This window comes from Heterostelium album (assembly GCF_000004825.1).
Source record: "Heterostelium album PN500 unplaced genomic scaffold PPL_scaffold8, whole genome shotgun sequence".
Classification (NCBI taxonomy): Eukaryota; Evosea; class Eumycetozoa; order Acytosteliales; family Acytosteliaceae; genus Heterostelium; species Heterostelium album.
This window is the reverse complement of record NW_008805070.1, coordinates 373,092-389,040: the sequence shown is the minus strand read 5'-3', so window position 1 is coordinate 389,040 and position 15,949 is coordinate 373,092. Positions and strand designations below refer to the sequence as shown.

General features: G+C 29.7%; 6 protein-coding genes across 6 annotated transcripts; 3 read left to right on the top strand and 3 right to left on the bottom strand.

The window, feature by feature from the left end:
* Nucleotides 1-345: 345 nt before the first annotated feature.
* On the bottom strand, nucleotides 346-4,579 carry PPL_07802 (uncharacterized protein; the record flags this gene model as incomplete). The annotated part of the gene is made up of 12 exons (XM_020578636.1): nucleotides 346-998; nucleotides 1,062-1,460; nucleotides 1,513-1,862; nucleotides 1,931-2,318; nucleotides 2,416-2,859; nucleotides 2,931-2,981; nucleotides 3,055-3,142; nucleotides 3,206-3,459; nucleotides 3,550-3,609; nucleotides 3,670-4,190; nucleotides 4,255-4,453; nucleotides 4,525-4,579. 12 exons carry the CDS (start codon nucleotides 4,577-4,579, stop codon nucleotides 346-348), a joined length of 3,462 nt encoding a protein of 1,153 aa, XP_020431505.1.
* Nucleotides 4,580-5,298: 719 nt separating this feature from the next.
* Nucleotides 5,299-7,283, top strand: PPL_07801 (uncharacterized protein; the record flags this gene model as incomplete). The annotated part of the gene is made up of 5 exons (XM_020578635.1): nucleotides 5,299-5,350; nucleotides 5,442-5,640; nucleotides 5,715-6,412; nucleotides 6,475-6,909; nucleotides 6,994-7,283. 5 exons carry the CDS (start codon nucleotides 5,299-5,301, stop codon nucleotides 7,281-7,283), a joined length of 1,674 nt encoding a protein of 557 aa, XP_020431504.1.
* An 80-nt stretch (nucleotides 7,284-7,363) lies between these two features.
* PPL_07800 (uncharacterized protein) lies at nucleotides 7,364-9,421 on the top strand (the record flags this gene model as incomplete). The annotated part of the gene is made up of 3 exons (XM_020578634.1): nucleotides 7,364-8,090; nucleotides 8,151-8,473; nucleotides 8,537-9,421. The coding sequence occupies 3 exons, from the start codon at nucleotides 7,364-7,366 to the stop codon at nucleotides 9,419-9,421; spliced, it is 1,935 nt and encodes a 644-aa protein (XP_020431503.1).
* A 488-nt stretch (nucleotides 9,422-9,909) lies between these two features.
* On the bottom strand, nucleotides 9,910-10,548 carry PPL_07799 (uncharacterized protein; the record flags this gene model as incomplete). The annotated part of the gene is made up of 2 exons (XM_020578633.1): nucleotides 9,910-10,298; nucleotides 10,383-10,548. 2 exons carry the CDS (start codon nucleotides 10,546-10,548, stop codon nucleotides 9,910-9,912), a joined length of 555 nt encoding a protein of 184 aa, XP_020431502.1.
* A 1,425-nt stretch (nucleotides 10,549-11,973) lies between these two features.
* On the top strand, nucleotides 11,974-13,619 carry PPL_07798 (ACS family MFS transporter; the record flags this gene model as incomplete). Its single annotated transcript, XM_020578632.1, has 4 exons — nucleotides 11,974-12,192; nucleotides 12,255-12,596; nucleotides 12,669-13,024; nucleotides 13,112-13,619. The coding sequence occupies 4 exons, from the start codon at nucleotides 11,974-11,976 to the stop codon at nucleotides 13,617-13,619; spliced, it is 1,425 nt and encodes a 474-aa protein (XP_020431501.1).
* A 240-nt stretch (nucleotides 13,620-13,859) lies between these two features.
* On the bottom strand, nucleotides 13,860-15,135 carry mlkA (serine/threonine-protein kinase; the record flags this gene model as incomplete). Its single annotated transcript, XM_020578631.1, has 4 exons — nucleotides 13,860-13,940; nucleotides 14,047-14,590; nucleotides 14,700-14,907; nucleotides 15,120-15,135. 4 exons carry the CDS (start codon nucleotides 15,133-15,135, stop codon nucleotides 13,860-13,862), a joined length of 849 nt encoding a protein of 282 aa, XP_020431500.1.
* Nucleotides 15,136-15,949: the final 814 nt, after the last annotated feature.

Genomic DNA, 15,949 nt, shown 5'->3' with positions numbered 1-15,949 from the left:
AATATCATAGTTTATGTAATATTAAAAATTGTTTATTAAACCCCAAGAAAATATTTTTTGTTTTAGTTTAACTTACAAATAAGAATCTTTGTGATGACTGATTGATTGTGTAACTAGTTTAATATTATATTGATCGGATCTGGTACAAGATCGTCATTCATCTTCACCTTTACCAAAAATAGAAGCTCTTTGATTGGCTTCTAGATATTTACCATCAGTTGTAGTTTTTATTTAAATCTTAACGAGTTTATAGAGTAAATTTGATCTATGAATCCTTTTTAAAAACTCCAAGAATTTTTGAATTAAATTTATTAGTTATTTGTTTTTTTGTTTTTATGAAAATCATTAAGATGAAAATTCATAGAATTCAACAGATGGATTTGGTGAGTTGAAGTTGAATGGATCGACAATTGTTCCACTTCCTCCATCTCTTGGATGGTTGTAATTGTCAAAAGAGAACCATTTGGAGGGTACATCCTTATTCAATGGTTTCAATGGGAAGTAGTTGTCAACAGCAACTAGATCGCTATAACTTTGAAGCTCTGGATTCTCGAGAATATGATAATAGTAAACTTTTGATTTCCATTCAGTGGTAGTTTTGTTGTTCACTGTGTATAAAAGGTAGTCAACTCTGAATTGTGATGCACCAGTCCATTCTCTATGGAATGTATAGAATCTTGTGACAGGTTTATCCTTTTGTGATGACAATGTAATATCAATTCTGAATCTATTGTAGAAATTGAAATCTTTGGAATTGGCTTTTGAAACTGTGTAAATATAGTTATAGAAAGAATCTCTTGAATTTCCAGCTGTTCCAATGTATGTTTCAAAGGAACCTTTGTCGCTTGTTGTCGAAGTCAATGTTGTTCGAGCTGATTCAAATTGGTATATTCCTCTTCCAGTATTTGGGCTAAAGGTACTCAAAACAGATTCAACTCCAGTTGTTCTTTTTAATTTAATTGCTTCACCAGTATACCAAGAAATTAGAGTTGATTCACCTAGAATTGAAAAAATTGTCAGGATTTTAAGGTTTTCAAAGTTGTATTGGTATAAATATTTACCTATATAATTAATTCCAAATATATAAATATCAGGTTTTTTGGCACTCTCCATGAAATTTGGTCCATAGAAATCAACTCTGAATAGTGTAGGAGTAACTTTGTTTGTTGGATCACAGGTTTTACTTTCGGTTGCGGTTCCGGAGAGCGAAACACTGGGATTATTAACACATCTTGGATCTATTGGACTGGCTGTTTGGTAAGAATAAGGGAAAAGGTATTCGGTTTCGGTTCCATCAGGGTCATAATACACAAATTTAATTGGTGTTTTGAATATTTCAGTCACTGCTTTGTTGGTCCATTTAACTTGCAATTCTATGTCACCTGGTAACGATTGTGGAAGATTGGTAACACTTATGAAATCAAAAATCAAAGAATATTTGAAATCTTGAGGTTGTTGAACTAAATAATATCAATTAGTATATTGATTATCTAAAGGAATATATAAACATACTTGGATTGATACGATTCATTTGATAATAGATCTTCTCCATATTTTCCCAAAGTTCAAAAACTTCGGATGTTTTTGATCCAAGTTTGATGGTCCATTTAGTATCTTTGAGTAAATCACTTATTGGTTTGACATTGTATCCAATTGGTACTGGTAATAGATCGATTGAAGATGACCAACCACGATATGTTGTGGCTTGGAAACTATCAGATGGTGCAAATGACGCAGGTGGTCCACCGTAAGTGATGATACTTGAATATGTTGATTTACTTTCAACTTCAGACATTGACTCTTCTTCAGATGACATTCCAAAGTTGATACTTGAACTTCCTTCTCCATTAAAACCTGGTACACTATAATTTTTGATAGTAAAAATTAATTTAATCTAAGAAAATTAAAATTTTAATAAATTATCACTTACTTTGCAGAGGCACCAAAAGTTAATTCAGCAGCAATACTCCATTTACTTTTCTTTTCATCAGTGTCAATACTTTCAGAAGTTGTTGAAATTTGAACCAACTTTCCACCCATATATGCACTTGAATAATAATATGTTCCATATTTATCAAATATTTTCAAAAGATCTGATTCTTGTTTGATTGTTGCAAGATCTTTCAAGAACATTGGATGGAATCTGATTCTTTGATCATCCATCTCAATATATGTTGTAGTGCAATTGAGTTCTGTCACAAAAATATTTTTGGTCGATGATTGTGATTGATCTCTTGCTGTTTCAATTGATCCTTCAAGTGAGAATGCACCTTTGAAATCGATCAATTCTAACTTGATATCACCTGAAGTTTTCAATCCTATTTTAATTAATTTTTAGTTAATTATTCATAACATATTATTTCTTTTTGGGTATCATCATATTTGAACTATTCTATTTAAATTTTCAATACTTACCAGCTTCTAATTGGAACTCTGTTTGATATTCAGAAAATGAATTATACATTTTTGTGGAGGTTGAATAGGTGCATATTGGAAGAGATTTGATGTTCAATGATGGTGGGATTTCATATGCCATCATTCTGTATGGATCTTCAAGAATATTGTTGGCAACTTCAACACAATAATCAAATTGGAATACTGGTGCTTTTGATGGTTGTCCACTGAGAATACTCATTCCATAAGTGAAATGTTCAGATCCTGGAACATTCCAAAGATATTGATTCTCAACAAGATCACCAATCATTCCACCAACATTTCCAAGAGGACTGATATGATCTTTCTTCTTTGGAATCTCACAATTTTGTGATATTTCATTGAAACAATCTTGGAAGTTCAAATGGTAATCTTTGTCACCACAAACTCTGTCTTCTCCTGGCTTTGTTGGATCATAAATTGAATCTATAGAATAAAAAAACGACTTTAATAAATTGTTTTCAAAAATTGAATAAATTTTATAGTAGTTTTAGTACATGAGTCTTCAATACAATAATCCAAATCATCTTGAACACCATCACCACAAACTATAGTTTGTTAATAAGATTAGTAAAATATTTATAAAATAACAAAAGTAAAATTAGTTTCTAAAATACATACTTTTTTTAGTATAGAATATTCTGTAATCATGTGAGATTTGATACAATTTGAATGAACGACCAACTCCTGTTGTATCCGAACTTAAAGTCTAAAATAGAATTATTAGAGCTAAATTTTTAATATAGAGTTTAATAGTTTTGAGATATATTACAATTTGAATTTGATGAGAAACTTTTGAAACCAAATAGATTTCAAATGGGAAATCAAAATTGTTTGTTTGAGCAACATCCAAATATTTGACACCATTGACCTCCAAAGAGAATCCAAGATTCTTTCCTTCAAATCTGAATTTAACTTTCATTGAATTATCCATGTGTAAATATCCAGTTAGAACACCATAAACCTTTCCTTCATGACCATTCAAGAAATCTTCAATTGTATTGTCTGGAACAATCTTTTTGAATACTTTAAAATAAAAATTTAAAAATAAAAAACAATGTTAAATACAATAAAGATATGAAAAGAAAATTTTATATATTAATTTTAAATACATACAAAGACCAGATGGATTTAGAACATCATAAAATGCTTCATATAACATTCCTGTTGTAAATACTTTTGAAAAAATAGAAAAAGATTAATATTGGAATTTAATTTACAAAAAACTACACTTACTTGTTGTATCGTCAACAATACTTGGAATTACGCCAGTAAATGAACAAGTATCAGAGGCAGAATCACAATATGATTTTGATTTATATTTAGCGAGACATCCTTTATCACATGTGATATATTGAGTGATATCAACTTGATCATCAAGTTTGATGTTTGAATTTTTACATCCAATATATGTTGGTTTTGCATTAGTTGCTCCAGTGAATTTTGTTGTCGATAGAATTTGGAATTTTGAAGAAATCGAATAGATTGCAGATCCTAACTCCAAAGCAACATTTTTATCAAAAATAGAAGAATAAATTACATTATTACTTGAAATTGAATAGATTGCACCACCGAATGAAGCAATATTTCCAGTGAACGTTGTTTTTGTGATGGTTGTCATTGAATTTTCAATTGTTAGAGCACCTCCCAGAGAAGAAGAACAATCTTGAATGGTTACATCACTCAATAAAAATTCTGTATCTTTGACAAAGAAAGCATTTCCAGTCTTTTTACAGTCAATTATTACCACTCCAATTCTAAAAAAATTAAAATTATTAATTAATAAAATAAATATTTTATTTGATCTGATTCTAAACTTACGATTTAATTTTAATTGGTCTGTCGATATTTATACCAGTATTGAGAACACCAGTGTAAGTACCTGCATTCAATTGGATGATCGTACTTTTTCTTTGAGTTAAAGAAATTGAATTAATTGCACTTTGAATATTTGTAAAAGGTTTGGATGATGTTCCATCACAAGTGGATCCACAAGTTGAATCAAGTTTAACAAACAAATCTATTAAAATTTAATAAATATTTGTTTTTTAATTTAGTTCAAAAAAAAATTAATTGAGTTGAATAACATACCTGCTTTTATTAGAGATAGTGATAAAACTATCAATAAAATATGTATTACTTTCATTTTTAATAAAGTAAATCTGAATTAAAAAATAAAAAGATTTTTTATTGTTTCTATCAAAAATATTACAAATACAATTAAATACGATTTTTTTTTTTAAATAAATAAATTATTATTTTTGTCAAATAGAACGAGAAAAGTCTTTACATAAAAACCGAGGTGTTGTTTTTCAAAAAAGTCAATTGCTTTTTGCTGATTTGATCTTTTTTAATATCCCTTTTTCACGGCTTACCCATAAGATTCACAAAATAAAAATGTAAAAAATATTTTATAAAAAAAAAATTTGGTTTTGTTTGATCAAACATAAAAGGAGATCTAAATATGGATTGCAAATCTATTCTATTTATTTTTTTAAGATATCAAAAATTGTAACAATTTTAAACTGTTTATTTTGTTTTTTGAATGGAAGTGCAAATATTAGAATATGATTTGTTTGCAAGACTCACCCTTTTAGATTTTCAAACTATCAAAGGTTTAGCTTCTGAAGAACCTTCATCATATACTTTCATCAAAAAAAAACAATCTTTTTTAAACGAGGAACATTCAAACCTTTTTGTAAACAAAAAAGGAAATCGAAATTGTTTTTTGTACATCATAGAACGAATGAATTATTATTTTTTGTATTTTTTTGAATTATAATTTAATAGATATTGTCATAAAGATGAGAGTACGGTAGTCTTAATATTTTTTTGATTTCATTTCAGAATTAAATTATTATAAAAATGAAATATTATATATATATAATGCTTTTATTATTTATCTCCTTAACTCAAGGTATATAATTGAATATCTTAAAAATAATTCAAATCCCAGACTGACTAACATTCTTAAATAAATACAAAACATCATCATTTTTTTTTCTTAGTTTTTGGAGTTTATATTGATCCAAATTCAAACTGTGCTGGTGATAACGGATGTGGTACTTATGATAAGCCATTTCCAGACATTCAATCTGCTTTGAATTCAAATAAAGATAAGTCTGACATGTCAATCACTGCTATGCCTGGTGTCTATAAAGGAATAAACAACAAAGAATTAAAAGTCAATTTCAATGTTGAACTTAGGTAGGTTTAAAATTGAAAATTAATTTATTTTTTTTTGTTTAGGATTTATTATTAAAAATATTATCATACTCTAGATCTTTTGAAGGAGATTCAAAAACAATCATTGATTGTGAGAATGCTGGAAGTGCTTTCACTCTCAAATCAATTAATTTTGTTTTGAATGGATTTACAATCACCAATTGTAATTCACAATATGGAGGTGCTCTTAATGTCTTGGATTCCACTTTGAAACTCGAAAGTTCCAAGTTAATCAACAACAAAGGATATCAAGGTGGTGCACTCTATTCCTCTAGATCAAGTATTAATATAGTAGACTCAAAGATTTCAAATAATGTTGCATTGGATAAAGGTGCAGCAATCTATTTGTCAGAATCATCATCGAATATTGTTAAATCTGTTTTAAATTGCAATACTGGAAATGAAGTCCAATTGATTGGATCTTCAATGATGTTATATTCAACAGGTCTCGAAGATGTTGCAGTGAATTGTGATGCTTCATCATCAATCGATTCTGACGATGGTGCTTTATATTGTTCTAAAGTACAAGAACAAAAATGTGCTGCTCCAAAAACCTTTTCAACTCCATCAGGCTTAACAAGTTCAGCCAGTGCATCTAGTAGTCAACCTGGGTATATTTCAATTCAACCTGGATGGAAGTTTAGATCATTCGAATCTTGTATCATTCCAGAACCAGATAGTAAGGTATTCAAAGGTGAAATCAATGATCCAACTGGATGTACTAAATTATCAACAAATTATTTGATTACACCTGGTATGTTTTTAATTTTATTAATTATTAATATATTCATTTTATTAATTATACTTTTCAAATAGAATTTAGCAATTGGATTGGATCAGCAAAATGTCCAGTTTCAGGTATTTTAGAATCAGATATCAAAATCAACAAGACAATTGATTATGATTTCAAGTTGGAAGCAACCAATCTTGGAGTTGTTGTTTATGTTGATAATACAGTTCTTTTTGATTCATACTTTTCAAATGAAAAGATCAAATCATTCAGAACCAAATTATTATCATCGAAACAAGAATATCATTCAATCACAATTTTGATATTCTCAGCATCGAGTGGTCAAAGATCTTTAAGTTTGAAATGGAAGAGTTCTGATTCTGGTGAATATCAATCTTTGAATTCATATTTGGTTCTAAAAGAATCGAAACCAGCACCAATATGTGGTGATAAGATTTGTAATGAAGCTCCTGAAAGTTGTTTATTGGATTGTTTTGATCAAATCGTTAATGATTGTTCTGGTAAATATTTTTAATTTATTCATTTTATTTAAAATGAAAACAATCTAACTTTTCATTTTAAATTTTTAATAAATATATAAATAGGACAAGCACCACCAATTGGACTTGGAAGTAGATTCAAAGGAGGAATGTCAAACATTCAAACTCAAATTTTAGACAATTATTACCTTTTCACATTGCCAGGATTGAATTATATGGGTCATGGAGTTGATCTCGAAACAATGGAAGATAATGCAGCACCTTTATTCTCGATTTCATATTGCAGCAATCAATCATTTTCAACATTGGAAGATCAATATCGTGATATGGTTTATGAGCGATTCCACATGGATTCTCTGCTCAGAAATCAATCAAATGTGATTATTCAACAATGAGTAGTTTCTCATCAACTTCAAAATCATTTTCATATGAGAAAGGAATTGAATTTGGAATTCATAACCAAGCCAATTTAGAAATGGATTTATGGTTTGCTGAAGCATCACTCCAATTAGCATTTTCATTGGATGTTGGAGTACAATTTGCTGGAGGATTCGATTCAACAGTTTCTGGATCGATTGCATCAACCAAATTCAAATGTGAAATCTATAAAGTACACAATAATGATCCGAAATTCCATCCGAAATTCATTCAAGATATTTCAAAAGTCGAAAGTGTTGATGATATGATGAAATATGTGAAGAAATATGGAATCTTTTACAAAGAAACCGCAACTCTTGGTGGAACTCTTGAACAAATTTCAAAAGTCAGTCAAGTCAACTTTGCATCAAGATCATCAAACTCACTTGATATCAATCTTGCATTGTCTTTTGCAGCACAAGCATCTGGATTTGGAATGAAAGGTGGTGGAAATTTGGCAGCATCTTTGACAGCCTCAACGAGTGAAGCTAAACAAAATGGTTTTGAGAAAACATCAAGTTTCTCTCGAATCATTGTTAAAGGAGGATCACCAGGATCATATGGTTCAAATGTAGCCAATCCAATTCAATCATGGGCAGAGAATCTTGATCTTCTTCCAATGCCAATCGATTACAAAGTTAAATATGTTGTTGATCTCATTCCTGATAGTTGGTTTATTGCAAGTGGATTGAATGTTAAACAACTTTGGAGAGATGCTCAAAGAAAATTATATGTTGGTAAATTTGCTGAACAACCCAATTCTTTTTATGACGATGATACTTTAAGTAAGTTTTTAAAACTAAAATATGGCGACTTTAGTATACTAACAAAACTTTATTTTTTAGCTACTATTGGCAAAACTGAAGGGTTATTTATACGTCAACTTTCTTTCCTAGTAACAACTTACACTGGTATCTCTTTCTTTACATCTGATGGAACTAAATATCATGTAAGAGAACATGCATTCACTGGTCGAATGATATCTAATATAGGTGCCGCAGAAATCACGAATATGGAATCAACTATTAAGAAACCTGATTTATTTATTAATACCCAAAAATTCATATCATCTTCCGATTGTTATTATCAAACTAAAGATGGAAACTTCTTTGATTTTACAGGACTTATAAAATATGGAAATGATAATTTTGTATCTAAATATCAAGATGTAAGTTGGCAGTTGAAATGTTCTATTTTTTTTTTAATTTAATTTTGACTTTTTTTTAAATAGTATACTGTATATTTCAACCTATGCGGTGTATCCCAAAAATGTAACTCCTTGGAATCTAGAACTGATTCACAAGCTTGTAAGATAACTGCTGATGGTACCAAAGTTTATTCATTAGGCTTGAACACTAAAGCAGAGGTTTCACCTATTGCTGATGGTCTTTCTTTGAAATATACAGGTGCGGTTGATGCTTCTTCGTGTGGTGCTGGAAAGGCTAGAATTGTAACTTACAATTTCTTATGTGATATGACCGGCATCGGATTTGTTGTAGGTGATTTGGTAGGAACTTCAACATGTCAATACGAAATCACTATTAAATCCAGCTATGCATGCCCTACCGTCAGAATCTACGATGTTTTCACAGGCAGATTTTACAGAATGAGGATTATGTCCTTTTTGACAGATACTAAAGTTCTAATGGCAACCGTAAATCACCCACCTAATCATATTCAGGTCAGAATCAAATTTGAAACAGATGTATGGACCGGAGACAGCAAAATTGTATTCAGATTGTATACCGAATTCGAAACACTTGAAGCTACTAGATATCCTAGTGAAATCCCTGGATCAGGACTTATTTCGTTCGATCCAACAAAATATCCTGGTGATCTTCTTGGACTTTCTATTGACAGAGTTGTGGGATCGGCGGCTGCTGATAATAGATATTCACTAAAAGTACGTTCGGTTCTCGCAATGCAACAATGTCCTGACAAAGACAAAAAGATTACTAGTGATTGTGTAAGCAAGAAGGTTCTTTCAATTGAGAATGGATATGCAAGAGCATTCGTCTCACCTATAGGAAATTTCGAATATAAAAATGATGAAAAGCCAGTTTTTGTCCCTTTGAATCTATATGGTATATCTAGCTCTTATGCTATCTACGAATAAACAACATGAACAAATCAATAAAGATTAAATTATGTTTAAACTATATTAGAAAAAAAAATTTTGTTTTTCTTAGTGGATATTTTTTTTTATAGGCGTATCAGTGGTTTAGCGTAAAATTCGTATCCTAACAATGCTAGAGTCGGTTGAACCTATCATTTTCTATCTTTAATGTTATTGAGATGAGTTGGTCTATCATTGGAATGCGTTCAAAGAATTGGGTTGATCTTGTTTTTGACGAGTATCAAAAGTGATGCACTACAACTAGTCAATTGGTGGATTCCAAAGCTGGTTGCACTACAGAAATAACAAAATGGATCAACTTTAACTAAAACACTTCTTGATAATTTCAATGTTTTCAATAAAAAAAAGGCAACCCAGAAAAAAAAATATTTTTGAAACACAAAACGAACACAATTTTGATGATTTCTACACAACAATTAAGTTTGATTTGTGTTTAACTTTTTACAATTTTTGTTTTTATTTTATTTTTATAAGTTTAAAATTATTTTTTTGACACTCTGTGACAACCAATCGAGACCCTCATAAAGTCCGCTTCCAGACAATGCTACAGTTGGTTGGACATACCATTTTCTGTCTTTAATGTTATTGAGCTTGAGTTGGTCGATCAATTGGGATGCGTTCAAAGCATTTGGTTGATCTTGTTTGTTGAGGAATATCAAAAGTGATGCGTTCGTCAAGGAGTGCTCCAATGTTATTCTGGTGATTTCCTCTTGAACCTCTGGCAGTCTTTCACGATCGGTACCATCTATAACAAATATAACAGCAGTGCTACTCTCATAGTAGTGTCTCCAGAGAGTTCTGATCTTGTACTGTCCACCAACATCCCAAACTGTGAAATTGATATTTTTATATTCGACTATAAATAAATAATAATAGAATATATTAGACGTCTAATATTGATAAATGATCTCGTAAGACATGCAAGATAACACTAACATACCTGTTTCAACATTAAATCCTATTGTTGGAATTGTGGTGACTACTTCACCTACTTTTAATCTATATAATAAAGTGGTCTTACCAGCACCATCCAGTCCTATCATCAAAATACGATGATTGGCCTTTGGGTCGAATAATTCAACGATTTTAGTTAAGAGTAATCCCATTTCTCTATTTATTGTTTATTGGATATTGCTTTAACAAACTTGTAGTATATTAAATATATTTATATTATATGATTGATACATTTTGATTGGAATTACAAAGATATATATAGTAAACATAACTATTGTTAAACAACTCAAATTAATCTATCTGGCTTGTTGCAATGTTTTTTTTTTTGTAGTCATCATCTAAACAATTAATTGTCAACTACATAAAAAAACCACGTTTGTCTTTTTTTTTTTTTTTTGCAATTATTTTTTACAAATTAAATTAAGAAAAAGTGTTCGTTGTTAGACAAAGAAAAGTTAAACTTACTTGAACCAGTATGACATTTGAAGTTGAGAAAATAAATAAACATATAAATAAGTAAAAATATCATTAAATAGTTAAATATATTTAAATAAATACATTATTACAATTATGACTGGTCATATTTAAACAGTATTAAAATGATCATAATTAGTACTCTGAGGATGATGTCGTGATGGTTTTAGTTATAACTCTTTGCTCATCATCTCTGATCAGAGTTGCATTATCGTCTGTTTTTTTTTTTTTGAAATGACTGGTATGGTTTTTCAAGATCTAAGGCTGTTTTTGTTTGCAATTTTTTATAAGAAAATTTTTGTGTGCCTTTTAATCAAAAAAAAACCGAAAAATTAATCAAAATAATTTAAATAAATCAAAAACCCAATTTTTTGCACTGGTCGACCAGAGATTAGATTTTTTTTTTTGTCGTATCACCAAAAAATGATTGAAATTAGGAACTAAAAAAAAATTTCATTCTAGACCAGGTCAAAAGGTGGTGTTTGGGAAACCATGCCTCCCAAAAATTTCAAATAGTATTTATTGAAAAGTTATTATTCCAAATTTCAATTCATTTACTTTCCACAAACAACATTCCACACATACCTTTCGATTCTTATCTTTAAGTCTTCTCACTTTGTTGTTTGTTTCCGTCCTCTACATTAGCAACAAAATCTTTCATCGTTCGTCTTTCTTTAATACCGATTATTTAAAAATCTACAATACATTGCACTTACAATTAAAGTCTTAATTAATCATTTCATTTATTTATTTATTTAGCAAAGTTTTTTTTTGTATATAAACATTATCAACTGTTGACAACAAACAACTGCATTCAATTCCAATCATCAGACCAATCACCAAATTTTTCAATTTAATTTTCATTCTCTTCTAAAAGAATCGATTTGCAAATTTTGACAAATCAAAGTAAAATTCAATCAACAAACACCCACACCCACTTCTAAATTTAATTTAATATTGGTCAGAGTTATTTTTGATTAACCAGAGATTTAAAATATATATTCAAATAACAAAAACATATTTATTATTTATTTATTTTGTAAAAACAGATATATCTATATTTTCTTTTAAATTTTATACTTTTTGGTGATTAGCATTGTTTAATGTCACCGCCTTCTTATCAGAGACTCCTAGACGATGGAGTTGACGAGAGAAAATTGTCTTATGGTACATTGGTTTCTGAGAGTTCGACACCATATGAAAAGCCACCCAAGTTTTATTTTCCAAGGAGATTCTTCATGTTGATCCTTGGTAATATTGGTCTGACAATATGTTACCTTCTTAGAGTTAATGTGTCTGTTGCAATTATACCAATGTCAACCGTAAGTATTTATTAATAAATTCGAAAATTGAAATTATTCTGACTGATAGTTTGTTCATTTAGGAATATGGTTGGTCTGATAATTTCAAAGGATTTGTTTTATCTGCTTTTTTCATGGGTTATCTAGTGCTGCAGATGCCAGCAACCTTTTTATGTAACAAGTTTGGTGGCAAACGTGTATTTTTAGTTGGTGTCACTATTTCGATTATTTGTACCATTTTTGTACCTCTAGCTGCTCAAAACAGGGCCGCTATGATGATTTGTAGAATTTTGACTGGTATCACTCAGAGTATTGCTTTTCCAACTATGAATTGGTTGATTAAAAGGTGGTTCCCTGTCACACAAAGAAGTGCTTCTGCCTCTTTAATTTGGTCGGGTGTCTATCTTGGTACTATCTTGGGTGATGTAAGTAACCAATTAATTGTTAAAAATTTCTATTTATTCCAAAACTTACATTTTTTTTTTAATTTTAATTAGATTATCACACCAAATCTCGTAGCTAAATATAATTGGCAAATGAGTTTCTATTTATTCTCGGGATTGGGAATGTTGTGGTCACTGGCTTGGTTGATTTTAATCAAAGATGAACCAAAGAGTGTATGGGGAATTCATCCAAGTGAGGTCTATATGATCAACTCTGAGTATGAGCACGACAGACAATCGTTGCTCTTAAACAATCCATCCTATGAGAAAATCAACAACAAGGACAACGAAGAACTTGGATTCCTCGAGGTCTGCAAATATCTCTTTAAGGAGAGTGGAATCTATGCGATTCTTTTATACAATCTTACAACTTCATGGGGTTATTATTTATTGTTAATGTGGTATCCAACGTATGTAAATTTAAATAATTATTTAAACTCCATTTTTTCTTATAACAATTTATTAATTAATAATTATTTTTAATTATACTATTTCAGTTGGTTACAAAGAGAAATTGGATTATCAGTTGGAAATGAAATGGCCTTCTTTACTGCTTTGCCATATATTGTAGCGTTTGTTATCTCCAATGTTTGTGGAACCATCTCTGATCGTCTGTTGAAACGCGGATTCAGAAAGATCATTTTGAGAAAGTTCTTTGGTGTGATGAGTACTCTAATTCCAGGTGTTGGACTAATTCTCATCAATTGGGTACCAATGGAAAAGGCCTTGAAGCTGTTTGTAATGACCGTTTCGATCTCCGCCACCGGTTATTCATCGGTCAGTTCACAGATTGCCACCATTGATTTGTCACCAAACAACGCTGTCATTGTCATGGGTATTGCTAATTTTGTAGGAACGATTCCAGGTGTTCTGGGGCCACTGTGTGCCGGTTTGCTTTTAGCCAAATTTGGTAGTTGGGTCTACATCTTCCTGATATGTTCAGTTTGCTATTTCTTTGCCATGACTGTTTGGGTACTTTTTGCCAAGACCGACAAAGTTATTTAAAAACTCGAATAAACATATAACTATTTTATTTATAATATATTAAATTTAAAAAAAAAATAGATTTTTAAAACTGTTAATACATTTATTATTTTTTATTGATGGTGTTTTGGATTTGCTTTTTTCTTTTCTTTTTGTTTGTTTGAAATTATTTCTTATTTAATGTATATGTTATGTATATATGGTTTTGTTTTCTAGTGATAACAAGATTAATAATAATTAAAAGATTAATCTTTATTTAAATTACAAATGTATTTTTGATTTTTGTCTCTCGGCAACAAAGCTTGCCAACTTTGCCTTTGGTAAAGCTTCAGTTGATCCTTTCTGTATTTAGTTTGTATTGATTGAAAAAGTAATTAGAGAAGAGAATTGGAATTAATTAGAATTTGATTGTTATTGTTTGGATTGGTCGAGGTAATTGTAAACTTACACTTAATAACCAAGGGTGATTTAATGCATCTTCAGCAGACAATCTTGCTTTGGCGTCAACGACAAGCAACTTGTTGATAAAATCTTTGGCGGCCGATGAAATGTGTGACCAATACTCCTCTGGATATTCAAAGTTTGCCTCCATAATGAACTCAAAGATCTCTGGAATGGTGTCACCATAGAATGGTGGGAATCCACACAACAGGATATAGGTGATGACACCGACACTCCACATGTCGACCTCCTTGTCGTAACCGGTGGCATTCAACACTTCCGGTGCGACATAGCTTGGTGTTCCACAAGCGGTTTGCATCATTGTCTCCTGTGAAACCAACTTGGAGAGACCAAAGTCGGCGATGGCAACTTCGAGGTCAGACGAAGCTGTCTTGAGCAATAAGTTCTCTGGCTTCAAATCACGATGTGCAATGTTGGCGTTGTGCAAATACTGTACGGCACTCACAATCTTTCTTACCAACTGGACAGCGTCTGCCTCGCAATAACTTCCTTTTTCAACAATCTTATCAAATAATTCTCCACCTGTAACTCTGTTTTTATTATAATTATAATCATTGTTATTATACAAATTTATAAATGAATATTAAACATATTATTTATAAAGAATATTATTTTTATATGTATTATTTAACTACTTACAACTCCATAACTAAATAAAGATTATTTGGGGTGTCGAATAACTCTTTCAAGGCGACGATATTTGGATGGTTTACACGTTTCAAAATATCGACTTCCATCTTTAAATTCTTTTCATAGTCCTTTCCAAGATTTGATTTATTGATGACCTTGATGGCATATTGTAGTTGGGTCTCTCTGTGTACACCTAAATAAACGATTGAGAATGCACCTCTATAGTTTCAAATTATAAAAAATGTTAATATTATTAATTACTCTATAAATTAAATTAAAAAAAAAAAAACAAAACTACTCTCTCTCTCTCACTATCTTCACTAACATCTAAAAATGATGATCATCATCATTCTTCTTTTTCTTATTTTTATTATTATTATTATTCTTCTGATTATTACCTTCCAAGTTCATTCTTAAACTCATATATACTTTCAATATCAACCATTTTTGGTAATAAATATTAATTATTAAACTAACTAACTATAGTTTTATATATAAATTATATATAAAATCAACTAAAATGCTACTATTAAATTTTATTAATAAAATTTGGATGGGTTTTGGTGTGTCAAAAAAAAAAACAAATAAATTGCAAAAAAAAAAAAATGCCCCAAGAAAAAAAGGTTTCAAATTTTTTGATAAATTGAACAAAAAAAAACCCACCAATCACACTTTAGCACTCTATTATGTTTAATGCTAATTAATTTTAAACTTATAAGTTAATATGTTGTTTTTTTAATTAATGTTTGTTGTTTGTAGTTGAACTTTTAAACAAATAAATAAATAGTTTAGTTTTGGTTTTATTTCTATTTTTTAAAATTTACAAAAAAAAATAATTAAAAATAATCAAATAAAATAAAGACTTTTTTTTTTTGGTATTTTTTTAAATTTTGTTAAAGATCGGAAAAATGGAAAAGATTTTATTTTTTTAGTATTGAAATTTAAATCTAGATTAAAATAATTATATAAATAGTTTAGTTTATACTATATAGCATAGTTCTTCTCTTCAATCACATAAAAGTTTAATAGTTGTAGGTGGATTTAATTTATATTATTTTTTTATCTAATTTTCACTTCAGTGTTCCAAATTGATTTCGCAACCCAACATCATAATACATTTTAATATTTCCTTCTGAACAATGTAAAAATGGCATTGTCAACTCTATATATCATAATTTAATCAATCAGTGTTAACTTTATCAACTTTGGAAACAAAAAAGAAAAAAAAAAAATAAGATTAAAAAAAAACGAAACATAAC